The sequence below is a fragment of the Hyperolius riggenbachi genome, chromosome 7, assembly GCF_040937935.1.
Source record: "Hyperolius riggenbachi isolate aHypRig1 chromosome 7, aHypRig1.pri, whole genome shotgun sequence".
Classification (NCBI taxonomy): domain Eukaryota; kingdom Metazoa; phylum Chordata; class Amphibia; order Anura; family Hyperoliidae; genus Hyperolius; species Hyperolius riggenbachi.
In genome coordinates, this window is record NC_090652.1 from 150675549 (window position 1) to 150689396 (window position 13848).

Sequence of the window (13848 nt, forward strand, 5' to 3'; positions counted from 1 at the left end):
TACTGTCATACCGACAGCAGAACGCGAGTGGGCTGCAGCGCCGGGAGAACGACGCGTTTGGCGGGAGCATGCAGAGCGGTAGTTAAAATCTACAGGCAAGGATAACAGGTCTCAAACAGGGTATAGATTTCAATTAGCAAGGTCAAGAGGTTAAAGTAAATCTCAAGTGAAAATAAACTTATGGGTTAATGAATTGTATGTGTAGTACGGATAATTAAAATAACATTAGTAGCAAAGAATAAAGTATCATATTTTTATTTTCAGTTACATAGCTTTATTTATAACATTGCCTGATACTGTCATAGCTGCAGTATAGAATCCACATTTTGCCATTTAAGCTGTAAAAGAAGCAATAACTAATGATCCTTTGAAGTTTCCTGCAGTAAAACTTTATCTTAAGCTGTCTCTCACTGTTTCTTGGCTGTTTAAGCTCTTCAGACATGACGGAGTTTGACCAAGTTGGCTCAAAGTGATCGGAGGGTCAGGAGCCAATGAAACAGGCTCCTGATCAGTACAGTGAACTCCACTGTCTTATGACAACTGAGATAGTGGCGTTGCATGCGGTGCAGTGGGAGCACAAGAAGGTGTAGATAAATCTACTCTATGTTAGGATTAAAGGACCACTATCATGGAAAATTGTAAAATTTAAAATACATACATACTGCCAGAGTAAAATGCACTATAAATTACTTTTTTTCCTATGTTGCTGTCACTTGCAGTAGGTAGTAAAAAGCTGACAGATTTTGCACTAATCCTTCTTTGCATGGGGGATCCTCAGTATTACCTTTATTCTTTACAAAAGCACTTCCTGGAAAGGATCTACATAAGGATGTCAGACAGCTTCCCCAGTACAGTAAGTGCTTCTGTAAATGAAAAAAGAACTCATCATCCACCATGGTGAGATGGACAAGCACAAAAGTTGATATCTTCCAGATTTTCACATCATACTGTGAGTGACAGTAACAAAGAAAAATAAATAAATTTATAGTGCATCTTACTCTGGGAGAAATGTACATTCGTATATGTATTTTATATATTACATTTTTTGTGATAGTTGTCCTTTAAGCATCTACAGATTTGGTGTAAATTTAACTACACGTGGTCCAGAAGAGATTAATTTTTGAGTGTTAATGAACACTTATTTTATAAAATGTAGGCTATATAAGCTTGGCATTTCTTGTTTTCCACCAGCATGCATTGCAGCGGATAGGTGTGTTCAGCACTGAATCAGGCTCCTCAATCTGCAATGACTAGTTTTGTCCACACAATACACAGTAACATTTGTGTCAGAGACAGCCATTTGGGATATTGCAGTATGAAATCGGAAACAGCTCCTTGCCTGCCAAGCACTGCTTCCAAAACGGACATACGAATAAGTAGCGGTTATTATGGCTTATTTAGTACTAGATGTTGTGTATTGCCAAGAGTCTTACTTTAATGCCAGGCACATTATGGGTTTTATTCATTTTCCATTTCATTTTAATCTCTTTTTCTTAGATCCTGCGAAGCCTGTGTACTTCCATTATCAGCAGTTGAAATATATCAACTATATTATGGAGCAAGAAACGGTCTGAGTCATGAGATCACTCATCAAATGGCTTTTATGTGCTTATTCGGTAAAGTAGAACAAAAAGTAGTTATGATACACAAAGTTCAGTAGCCCATAGCAGCTAAGCATAATTCAATTTACTTAAGTCAGACCATTGAAAGAATGCTGATTTGTTCCTACGAGTTACTATACTTTAGCTTGGGGTTGTGTAACTCACACACAGACTTGTAGCAGCCACAAATTTTCAGCTGATGTTACTGCCATTAGCAATGCCTTGTAGCTGCACAGCTGTGTACTGTAGCCAGCTATGAAGTAATAATATAATACAACTCTAGCAGTTAAAGGACACCTGAAGTGAGAGTGACACGGTGGCTGCCATATTTATTTCCTTTTAAACAATACCAGTTGCCTGGCAGCCCTGTTGATCGTCTGCCTCTAAAATGTTTTTGTCATAGACCCTGAACAAGCTTCAATTGTCAGTCGCATGCTTATTTCAGGTGTGTGATCTAGATACTACTGCGGCCAAATTACCAAGCAACCGCTATGCTTTAAAAGGGAATAAATTTGGCAGCCTCCATACCCCTCTCAGTTCAAGTGTCCTTTTAAAAATTGTAAGTAGTGTGACATAGTTATAGCAAAACCATTGGATACAATTAACTAGGGATAGTCAATAAGATGTAAATCATTCTACGTTTATACCTGATTATGTAAATATGTATGCAAATGTATGCAGATTGAACATGGACCAATCCAATTCCACCTTGCCAGAGTTCAATTGCTCCATTTTCAAGCTGCATACATTTACATTATCCTGAATGATGAAGATTTGCATTTCTTTGGCCATCCCTAGTAACAACCCCCCATCTATTTGCAACTTCATGTGCAGCTTTTATGTGCTCAAGCCCCATCTTCCATGTACAACAACTAATACAACCACCCCACCCTCACCCTATTTGCATTTTTTAAGTGAAGCAGTCTCCCTCTTCTATGTTCAACTTTTCCAGTTAGGCAGCAACTGCCCTTGGCCATGGCTCAGGAGGTCTTTGGAGAAATCTGGTCCTGAACTCCAGTACTTCCAGAGACTGGCATAAATGTAATAAGACAAAATTAGAAGTCTAAAAAAAAAAGAAGCCGATCACTCCACAAATGATTTTTGTGCATCCCTCTTGTGCTTCCGCTTAGCGAGAAGCACAAGTAGGGAAAAAAATTCAAGGTGGCATCTTGTGGCCAAATAGTAAAACTACATCTACATATTTTTTTGCATTACAATTTACACATATAATAACATTAAAAATTAACTGTTTATTTCCCACACCAAAATATTACCCAAATACAATTTTTAATGGAAAAAAAAATTACAATAAAAAAAAAAGACATAAATAGTTACCAATGGGTCTGAATTTATTAAATATGCATTTGAAGGGGGTATACTATGAACATTTTTAAAATGATAAACTTGTAAATAGTGATGGACGCAAAACGGAAAAAATGCACCTTTATTTCCGAATAAAATATTGGCGCCATACATTGTGATAGGGATAAAATTTAAGTGGTGTCATAACCGAGACAAACGGGCACATAAAATACATGGTTTTAATTATGGTAGTGTGGATTATTTTAAAGCTATAATGGCCGAAAACTGAGAAATCATGAATTTTTTCCATTTTTTCTTATTAATCCTGTTAAAATGCATTTATAAAAAAATAATTCTTAGCAAAATGTACCACCCAAAGAAAGCCTAATTAGTGGTGGAAAAAACAAGATATAGATCAATAAATTGTGATAAGTAGTGATAAAGTTATTAGCGAATGAATGGGAGGTGAAAATTGCTCTGATGCATGAGGTGAAAAATCCCAGCGGGCTGAAATGGTTAAGGTGCATAACATTAAAATGAAATTTGAAAATAAGAAGACATTATTTGCATCTCATTGATCATCCTTACTTAGCACTACTACTGAGTAACTAACAGTTACATAGCACCTTCCTTCTATAAGACTCTAAGCACTTGAAAGTCTGTAATGTGCAGCAGCAAACTTGGGGCATGCTCAGATAGTACGATAGTCATAGTTTAATCTCACAACAACGGCCTACCTTGTTCCAGTCTGGAGTGAAGGCAATTACCCTGCCAGTTTGTTTTTGGATGTGTTCAGAAAATATACAATTTTTATATTAAATGGTTTTATCAAAATGAAAATATTTATAAGAGGTCAACTGAACAGATGTGCAATATCAAGTTTGCTTATCACTTCTTGCCTGTTTGTATGACCAAAGAACTTCTTTTATACCTCTTATTTAATGCTAGTAACCACTTGTTTCCTGTTCCTGTGTAATTAGAAACCTCTCTGAAGAAGGGGACCCTCCATGGCCCCGAAACAATTGTCAAGCATGTGCTGATGATGCAATAAACAGAATACTGCATTTACAAGTTGGTGTGCTAATCTGGATTTACATATGATTGACTGACTATTGGGTGAATTGGCTTGGCACCCCAGGTTATGCACCCACCCCTTGGGTAAGGTATGCAACGCCTGAAACCTTTTTGCAAAGAAGGCTATCCCAAGTACACAACACATATAGTTATAACTCCCAACTAAGTTTCTTTGATAAAGCAAATGTACTTGTACTCATGTCACATGACCTAAACTCCATATAAAGGATTTTATGTACCTGAATAAAACAGGAGATTATGCAGACCTAACCCTTTCTCTGTGTATTCATTTTCACAGAAGGCTGACTGGGGCCTAATTCTAATTTGCAATCCATAGGCAATATTTATAGGCTTGCAGCTCACAAGCCAAAATTTCCAGCCCTCATCCTGATGAGGAGTGAGAGGAAACCACAATATCTGGGGAAAACCCTCATAAATACAGGCAAAACATGCAAACTCCATTGACTCGAATGTAAAAACAGAATCCTAGTGCTGCAAGGCAAGACTGCTAACCACTATGCCAGCTTACTGCCCCAGGTATTAATTAGCATGGTATATTGCAGTAGATACAGCTGCCACAAAAAAAGTATTTTATTATACAATTTCACTGAAGACACCCACTGTTTGCGTGCTTTATCATCATGTGCAGAGTTTGCAAAGCAAAGGTATACTTCAAGATTGCGTTAACTTCTAGATCTGCTTTTTTAAGGCAGTTCTTCAACACGTTTATAACAATGATATTTTATTGGCAAGATAACTTCTTCTTACAGCAACACGTCTTCCACATTTCCAGGTCCGTATGCTAAGATTTTCCAGCTGGAGACTCAGGCAGGAGAGTCCAGCACAGTCATCTGGCTATACGCAGAATAGGCTGTCAGACATTTCCTAATAATCGCTCTACAGGAGTAAATAGCAAATTCTGCAGAGGCAGCCAACATATAACCCCTTGTATTCTTCAATATATGCACACTGAAGAACTTGTTATTGATGATTTCAGGTGTAACTGCACTTTTCTTAAAACATCCTATATAATAATCTGCCTGTGTTCCGGTGTCCTCCTGTGTCCCTGCGTTTAGGCCAGCGCGCTGCGTGGCACGTGGGCGGACTAGGAGGACGGGTGCAGGGGGGCGGGTGTGTGCGCGCGCATTGCGGCATGCGTGCGTGTCACGGTCGTTGTGTTGTGTAAGTGTATGCGTAGCAGGCGTGCGCATGCATGCTGAACGTGAGGGCGATGTTGCGTTGGCGGAGGTTACAAGGTTGTGAGGGGCGTAGCGAGCAAGGTCTAGCGCCCGTTATTGTAACGGGCCTAAGGTCTAGTACTTATATAATATAGACTAGCTGTTTTGAATCTAATGTTGTTAAAAATCACTTTCGATTTCAGTCAGCCATGAATTCAGAGACGTTCCAAATGATAAAAAACTATGACTCCTAAAAGCTATGTCAACAGGATTTAAAAAAGTAAAAATAACTGACCAAATATCTGTACAGCAATTACAATTTCTTATTACAAAACTGCCACCTGGAATGATCTGTACAGATCATTGTTGTGACAGAAGTTTAAAGCGTTTAGCAGGCTTTAGGGCCCATTCACACTTGAGCGTTTTGCCGGCGATTTCGGCAAAATGCTCAAACGTTAGCGTTTTTCAAATCGCTAGGTAATTAAAGTCTGTGGGCCCGTTCTCATTTCGGTGATTTGTGCTAATCGCCGCAAATCGCCCAAAAACGCTAAATGCAAAGGCGTAGCCCGCACAATCTTCAGGCGATTTCCCGGCGATCACATTTCAGTGCTATAGAAGCGCAAAACGCGATTGCTAAAAAATCACCAGGTGTGAATGGTGATTTTTCTGCGTTAATTGCCAAACAACGCCAGAGCAAAACGCTAGCAAAAACACTAACGTTTTGCAATATGCTAATGTGAATGGGCCCTTAGGGTTGAGATGCACTTTCCATTTAAAGTCCTCTTATTGAATCACTTTGAAAATCTTATGTCAATGCCAATGCCTTATATAGCCATCACAAGGTTTACATATCACTGGGGATGCTATATGTAAATAATGTTATGGATATTTAAAGACTTGTAATTTGCATATGAAGATCTCTACAGGGGAATTTTAATGGATGTTGCTGACTAAAGCAAACTAACATGGACAGGGAGAGTGCACATCTAAGGGGATGCAAGTACTACATTTGTATTTTGCAATTCTAAAGAGAGGAAAGGAGGCTAGATTTTTCTTATACAACTCTAAAGCTGGCAATACACTGGTCAATGTGGCCATTAGAGAGATCCCTCTCAGATCTGGGGGTGCAAGGAGGCTGAATTTTTATTTTACAACTGTAGATGGGTGCAAGGATGCTATTCGGATTGGTTAGGAGATTTTTGTCCATTAGTGGTTGCAAACAGTCGTTTCTGATCGTTCAGTCGAAGAATCGTTCATAAACAACCCTTCAGAAAATTGTATCATTAGTGGCCATCTTTAATTTTACAACAGTAAGGGGGTGAAAGGAGGCTGAGTTGTATTTGACAACAGTAAGGGGGTGCAAGGAGGCTGAGTTTTATTTGAAAACAGTAAGGGGGTGCAAGGAGGCTGAGTTGTATTTGACAACAGTAAGGGGGTTGCAAGGAGGCTGAGTTTTATTTGAAAACAGTAAGGGGGTGCAAGGAGGCTGAGCTTTATTTGACAACAGTAAGGGGGTGCAAGGAGGCTGAGCTTTATTTGACAACAGTAAGTGGGGGTGCAAGCATGATGAGTTTTATTTGACAACTGTAAGGCTGTGCAAGGATGCTGAGCGTTTATTTTACAAATATAAGGGGGATGCAAGGAGGCTGAAATTTTATTTTGAGTGTGCAGAGATAATGTCAGCTACAATTTTGTCACCGTAGCTGAGAGCTCTTACCTCTGCTCTCTCAAAGAAGAAGGATGGCAAAAGACAGATAAGCTGCTACAGTAAGATTTGCCAAAATCTTTATAATGTATAATATGCTGCTAAAGTGAATGTTAAGTTGTATAAACTTTAACAAGTATAAACACAGACTGTCATGTCAGCTCACGCTCTTCATATTTCACTATAATGTTAGGTTTTCAATGTGAATCTTTAGATATAATATCTGGAGAATATTTACATAAAAATGATAATGGGGTACTTACCACTCTTTATTGGTTGTCTGTTTGAAAAAGTCAACGGAGATATTAAAAATCTTGTTTCCGCTACCGGGACCCAGTGATGGAGTACTCGGATAGTCCAGATCCCCGGTCTGAGAGGCAAGTTCAGGGGAGGCTTGTAATGAGTAAACTCTGCAGTGGATTCAATTAAAATGTCATATGTAGCAGCAATAACGTTAACGGGATCAATCCACACAACGGTAACAGTAATATTGGGTCCTTTTCCCCACTTCTGCATTGCAATGGGCTCCTCCATAGGTCCCATGACACCACCGAAATTACGGAATATCCTTTCTTTGGCATCCCACTCAGTTCCTGCCTGAAATGGAAAGAGCAGCAAATGTAATATAATAACTAATTCCCACAACTTAAAGTAAATGGATGATCAGTGTGCTAAACTTTCAATTATTCATAAGGTGCAGACGTTGAAATAGCATTCACGTTTAAGGAGCTCCAGCCATAAGATAACACATTTTACTTCTGTCTGTTTATTGATAACAAAAAATGAATTATACCAGTTTATAACTATGAGATATTGTTTTTGCTTTTCTACTGAATATGCAGAAAAAATCAGTCCAACAAATAGTGTTTTATTATTTGAGATGCCTAAGCTATGGTTTCAGGAGCGTAATAGTGAAGGAAGCTGTGGTCATGTGACCAGTCAGCAGTCTGCAGTCTTTATTTATTTAAGTATTTATATAGCGCTGACATATTACGCAGCGCTGTACAGAGTATATTGTCTTGTCACTAACTGTCTATCAGAGGGGCTCACAGTCTAGTCCCTACAACATATAGGTGGCAAGCACCAGCTGAGGAGGAATAGGAAACACAGCTATAAGCCACGCAAAACAGATTTATGCCTACATTCTTTTAAGTGGGAATTTAAGTTAAACAAAATTTGAATTTCTTACAAGTTTCTACAACACAGTCCTGGCACGAAGAGAACTCCCTGTATACCTGCACCAATGAACCATCAATTAGAATAAAGCTCGGATAAGGGGGTATGCACAAACTTGTAAATACGAAAATACTTTTTATAGCAACATGTTTCCAAGTGTGTGTCCTTGTCAGTCACCAGTACATGCATCTCCCATAGAGAGACTCACACACCACTCTTTTATGACTGAGTCTTGCGGCTAATTTGATAATGGAGGGTAAGGAAATGGAAATGTGAGAACTGATGTATAGCACACAAACACTCATGGTCCCAACGGTAAATGCTATGGTGTGGACTACATATTGTTAGATGCAAACTGTCATTAGATGTAATGTTTTGATGAGATTTAACCTTGACTAGCATTGATTAAACAAGTCAACATGTACAGTAGAATACATTAGGTTGTCTGTACCGCAATGTATCTGGCTCTTCTAATTATTGAAAGACCACACGCGTGTGCACACAAACACACACACACCTAGACATTATAAGAAACGCACCCTTTGCAATAGACATACATACACACTACTCAACATGCTTACATAAACATTACAAGCCACGCAGATTGCACAATGCATATACATGCACAATACTCAGAAAAAATGTATACACACTACAAAACTTACAATACACAAACACACACACTAGAAGACGCACACATCACACAATACAAATGCATTCACAATACTCACCACACATATGTACACACTACAAGACATACAATGCAAAATATATGTTTATATCTGTACATACATACACAATTTAAAACACATACATGATACATTACTCAATATACATACATAAACACTACAAGACACACACTGTACAACGCATACACATGACCGACACTATGTACAATACACATACATAAACATTAAAATAGTGACAGACACACTGTACAATATGCATACATTACAAGACAGACACTGTACAATACACACATACACATTACAATAGTGACAGACAGTCTGTACAATAAACATACACACACACACTAAAAGACAGGCACACTGTACAATACACAAACATACACATTGCAAGGCAGACACACTGTACAAAACACAAACACACATTACAAGACAGACACACTGTATAATACACAAACATACACATTACAAGACAGGCACACTGTACAATAAAGTATTACTGACATGCGCTAAGGATCCTCAAAACTCTCAAATTTATTTAATAAACTGATTCACAATCAATCACTCAATCCATTCATTCAAAATCTCGTAAATCAACCACATAAAAAATCCTATCAGAAGGGCCCTTCTAAATCTTCTCAGCTCTCTATGTGCACAAGGTCTGTTAAAAAATCCCTATACAGGGTAAAAATTGACTCCTTAAAAATTGATAGAGAAATGAGCAATTGCATGAAAAAATATATAGCGTCCGCTTGATAGAGCAAACACTGCCGTGTTCCTTCCTATGAATAATAGTCACCGCAAGTGCTAAATGACAGTCCGAGGTTTCTCCCAATGCTGCATATAATATACACTTACAGTTCCGTGGTTAGCATATACGAATGGTACCTGTGTGTTTCCACACATCAATTGGTCAGTGGTCTCCCCGGTTTCACCGCCGTCAGCCCGGGTTCTCCTCTTAGTAGCTGATATGCTCCGCTCGTGCTGGTAACCAAGCGCAGCCTGCGTCACTTCCGGCTGTCAGACTCTGAAGTCCGCTCACTGCTCTTCCGCCCAGCTCACTCCGGCGTGCACTGTTCTCTATGGGTGACGTCACCACTAGGTCTCCTGGATCTTTTTTTCTTTCTTTCAAAGGCGGCCGCTGCGCGCTTTTGCGGTGCGCCTATAATCCTGGATACTTCAGCTTGTTATTGTTCACAAATTGTATAAAGAAACCTCTACGCGTTTCTGCCAATTAACGTTGGCCTTCCTCAGGAGGATTTTGACAATCTATGGCCACCATACTCGTCCATCCATATATACCTTTCCTGTATATTGGTAACTCCTCCCATTCATCAGGTTAGAGGTCACAATGTCTCCTCTTTTCTTTGTTAAAGGAACACACCATTTCTCACATTAGTTATTTCTATTTCACCCTTATAATAGGAATTAACCCTAACCTGTCACCTAAACAATAAAGTATATATATATCTTTCACATACATAGGAATAACATCATAAATCTCACATACTGACCCCTAAAACCTTTTCCATAGTACCCACTCTTCAAATCTCATATATTCAGTGCAGGCAAATACTAAGACTACGTTAATAATAATGGTCTTCTCTATCCCACCTTTGTGATCATCCTGGTTTCCATTATTCATTTAAAAAAGGCAAATAACTCCATTTCGCTGTTTAGTCCTCTCGGAACCAATGTATCCAACTGGAAAATCCACTTTGATTCATTCCTCGACATTTTTTCTATATAGTTTCCACCTCTCCCACTTGGTTCCACGATCTCTAGCCCAAAAAATATAGTCCCTCTCACTTTTCCCTCATGGTTTTCTTTATAATGTTTAGAGAGGGGATGTCCCTCATTTTTGTTCTCAATATTATTGAAGTGTTCTCCTACTCTTCTTAAGAGGGATCTCTTGGTTCTACCAACATATCTCTTTTGACAAGGGCATTGTATACAGTAAATGACCCCACAAGTAGTACATGTTATGGGGTCCTGGATTTTAAATTTCATTGAATCTGATGTTTCAATCTCCACTATTCTACCTGGGTTGTTGGTCCTTCTACAGTTTAGGCACATTCCACACCTAACGAATCCTCCCCTCCCCTTTCTCACTTTACCCTTTCTTTCATTGGCTGCTGTTGCTAAGGACAATCCCAAATTTGGTGCTTTTGAAAAAATCATCTTTGGGATGTCAGGTAGTTTCTCTCCAATAGTCTTGTCCTGTTTCAGCACATCCCAATGTTTACGTATGATGTTACTGATCTTATTAGATTGGGATGTGTATTGTAGGACAACACTATAGTCCTTGTGATCCCAAGTTGTTTCCGGCCTGCAGCCTAATAAGCTGCTTCGGTCCCTCTGTCTGACAGCCTCATATGACTTCCCCACATGTTCTTCTGGGTATCCTTTTTCCAAGAAACAGTCCACGAGCATCTCCGCCTCCCGATCGTAATGTTAAATATTTGTACAATTGCGTCGGAGTCTCGTGAACTGTCCCTTGGGGATGTTGTTTAGCCACCGTGGGAGGTGACAGCTGGTGTATAGGATGTAACTGTTCACATCCACCTGTTTATGATATGTCCTCGTGTTCAAGGAATTGCCCTCTATATATAGCTCCAAATCCAGGAAATTGATAGAGTTTTTGCTGATATCTGATGTGAATTGGATCCTCCAATCATTCACATTGATATCTTCAAGGAACCTGTGCAATGATACACTGTCCCCTTTCCAAATCATCAGCACGTCATCGATAAAACGACGCCATAGGACCAGGTGCGCGCCAGGACCCCGCTCCCCATAGATACATTTGTCTTCCCAATGGGACATGAATAAATTAGCGTAGGCTGGCGCGAACCTGGTCCCCATCGCCGTCCCACCTACCTGTAGGTACCAGTCACCCCCAAACTGGAAGTAATTGTGTTCCAGAATAAACTGGATGGATTTTAATATGAAATCCCTCTGTATTGGGTTCATACTTTCATCCATATCCAGATGGGTCCTAACTGCCTCCAACCCCCTTTTATGGTCAATTATGGTATATAATGATGTCACATCCAGGGTACACAGAATCCACCCCTCCTCCCATTGCAAACTCCCCAAGGCATTTAGTATGTGTTTCGTGTCCTCAATGTAAGCTCTAGTATTTCTCACATATTTCTGTAAAAATGTATCAACATATCTTGAAAGATTTGCTGTCAGAGAGTCCACACCCGACACTATAGGTCTGCCTGGGGGGTTCTTTTGGTCCTTATGTACCTTTGGCAGATGGTAAAACAAGGGGCGTCGTGGAAATCCTACGTTCAAAAAATCATATTCTCCTGGATTCAGAATTCCCTGATCTAGGCCTTCGTCCAATAAAATTTTCAATAGTTTGGCGAAGTTGACCGTTGGATCGTGGCCCAAGACGTGATAGGTCTCTGGGTCACTCAACAGTCTATATGCCTCCGCCTGATACACCTCCGTATCTTGAATCACAATCCCCCCACCTTTGTCCGCCGGACGTATAGTGATCAAGGGGTCATTTCTTAATTCCTTCATCACTTTTCTCTCAATGTTAGTCAAATTATCCATACCATATCTACTGGTTTTCATACGTCTAATATCCTTCTCCACCAAATTTTCAAATGCTGTCATTGCGTCACTATACTCCATTTGCGGGAAAAAGGTGGAGGGATTTTTTAGAGAGGTATGCAGATACTCAGTGGGTCTAATCTCCCTTTGTTGGGGATTCTTTAGAAAATATTTCTTAAGACAGAGTTTCCTCATGAATTTCTTTACACTTATGTAGGACTCAAACTTATTAATTTTGTTACTGGGAGCAAATTTAAGCCCCTTTGACAGTAATTGGATTTCATCTTTCCCCAACTCCCGTTTACTCAGGTTGAATACACCCTCCCCTTTTGGATCATCTTGTTGACTATTGATCCCTATTTCCTTTTTACACCTCTTCCCACCCCCCCGACATCCCCTTTTGCGTTTATTGGCTCCGACGCAATTGTACAAATATTGAAGATTACGATCGGGAGGCGGAGATGCTCGTGGACTGTTTCTTGGAAAAAGGATACCCAGAAGAACATGTGGGGAAGTCATATGAGGCTGTCAGACAGAGGGACCGAAGCAGCTTATTAGGCTGCAGGCCGGAAACAACTTGGGATCACAAGGACTATAGTGTTGTCCTACAATACACATCCCAATCTAATAAGATCAGTAACATCATACGTAAACATTGGGATGTGCTGAAACAGGACAAGACTATTGGAGAGAAATTACCTGACATCCCAAAGATGATTTTTTCAAAAGCACCAAATTTGGGATTGTCCTTAGCAACAGCAGCCAATGAAAGAAAGGGTAAAGTGAGAAAGGGGAGGGGAGGATTCGTTAGGTGTGGAATGTGCCTAAACTGTAGAAGGACCAACAACCCAGGTAGAATAGTGGAGATTGAAACATCAGATTCAATGAAATTTAAAATCCAGGACCCCATAACATGTACTACTTGTGGGGTCATTTACTGTATACAATGCCCTTGTCAAAAGAGATATGTTGGTAGAACCAAGAGATCCCTCTTAAGAAGAGTAGGAGAACACTTCAATAATATTGAGAACAAAAATGAGGGACATCCCCTCTCTAAACATTATAAAGAAAACCATGAGGGAAAAGTGAGAGGGACTATATTTTTTGGGCTAGAGATCGTGGAACCAAGTGGGAGAGGTGGAAACTATATAGAAAAAATGTCGAGGAATGAATCAAAGTGGATTTTCCAGTTGGATACATTGGTTCCGAGAGGACTAAACAGCGAAATGGAGTTATTTGCCTTTTTTAAATGAATAATGGAAACCAGGATGATCACAAAGGTGGGATAGAGATGACCATTATTATTAACGTAGTCTTAGTATTTGCCTGCACTGAATATATGAGATTTGAAGAGTGGGTACTATGGAAAAGGTTTTAGGGGTCAGTATGTGAGATTTATGATGTTATTCCTATGTATGTGAAAGATATATATATACTTTATTGTTTAGGTGACAGGTTAGGGTTAATTCCTATTATAAGGGTGAAATAGAAATAACTAATGTGAGAAATGGTGTGTTCCTTTAACAAAGAAAAGAGGAGACATTGTGACCTCTAAC

General features: G+C 39.5%; 1 protein-coding gene across 4 annotated transcripts in view; it reads right to left on the reverse strand.

Moving 5' to 3' along the window:
• XYLT1 (xylosyltransferase 1) overlaps positions 1-13848 on the reverse strand; it is a 481277-nt gene that overhangs the window by 17350 nt on the left and 450079 nt on the right. For all 4 annotated transcript variants that reach the window (XM_068244759.1, XM_068244760.1, XM_068244762.1 and 1 more), the window contains exon 10: positions 7124-7457. In XM_068244759.1, the coding sequence (XP_068100860.1) occupies positions 7124-7457 (334 nt within the window). The remainder of the gene's footprint in view (positions 1-7123; positions 7458-13848) is intronic.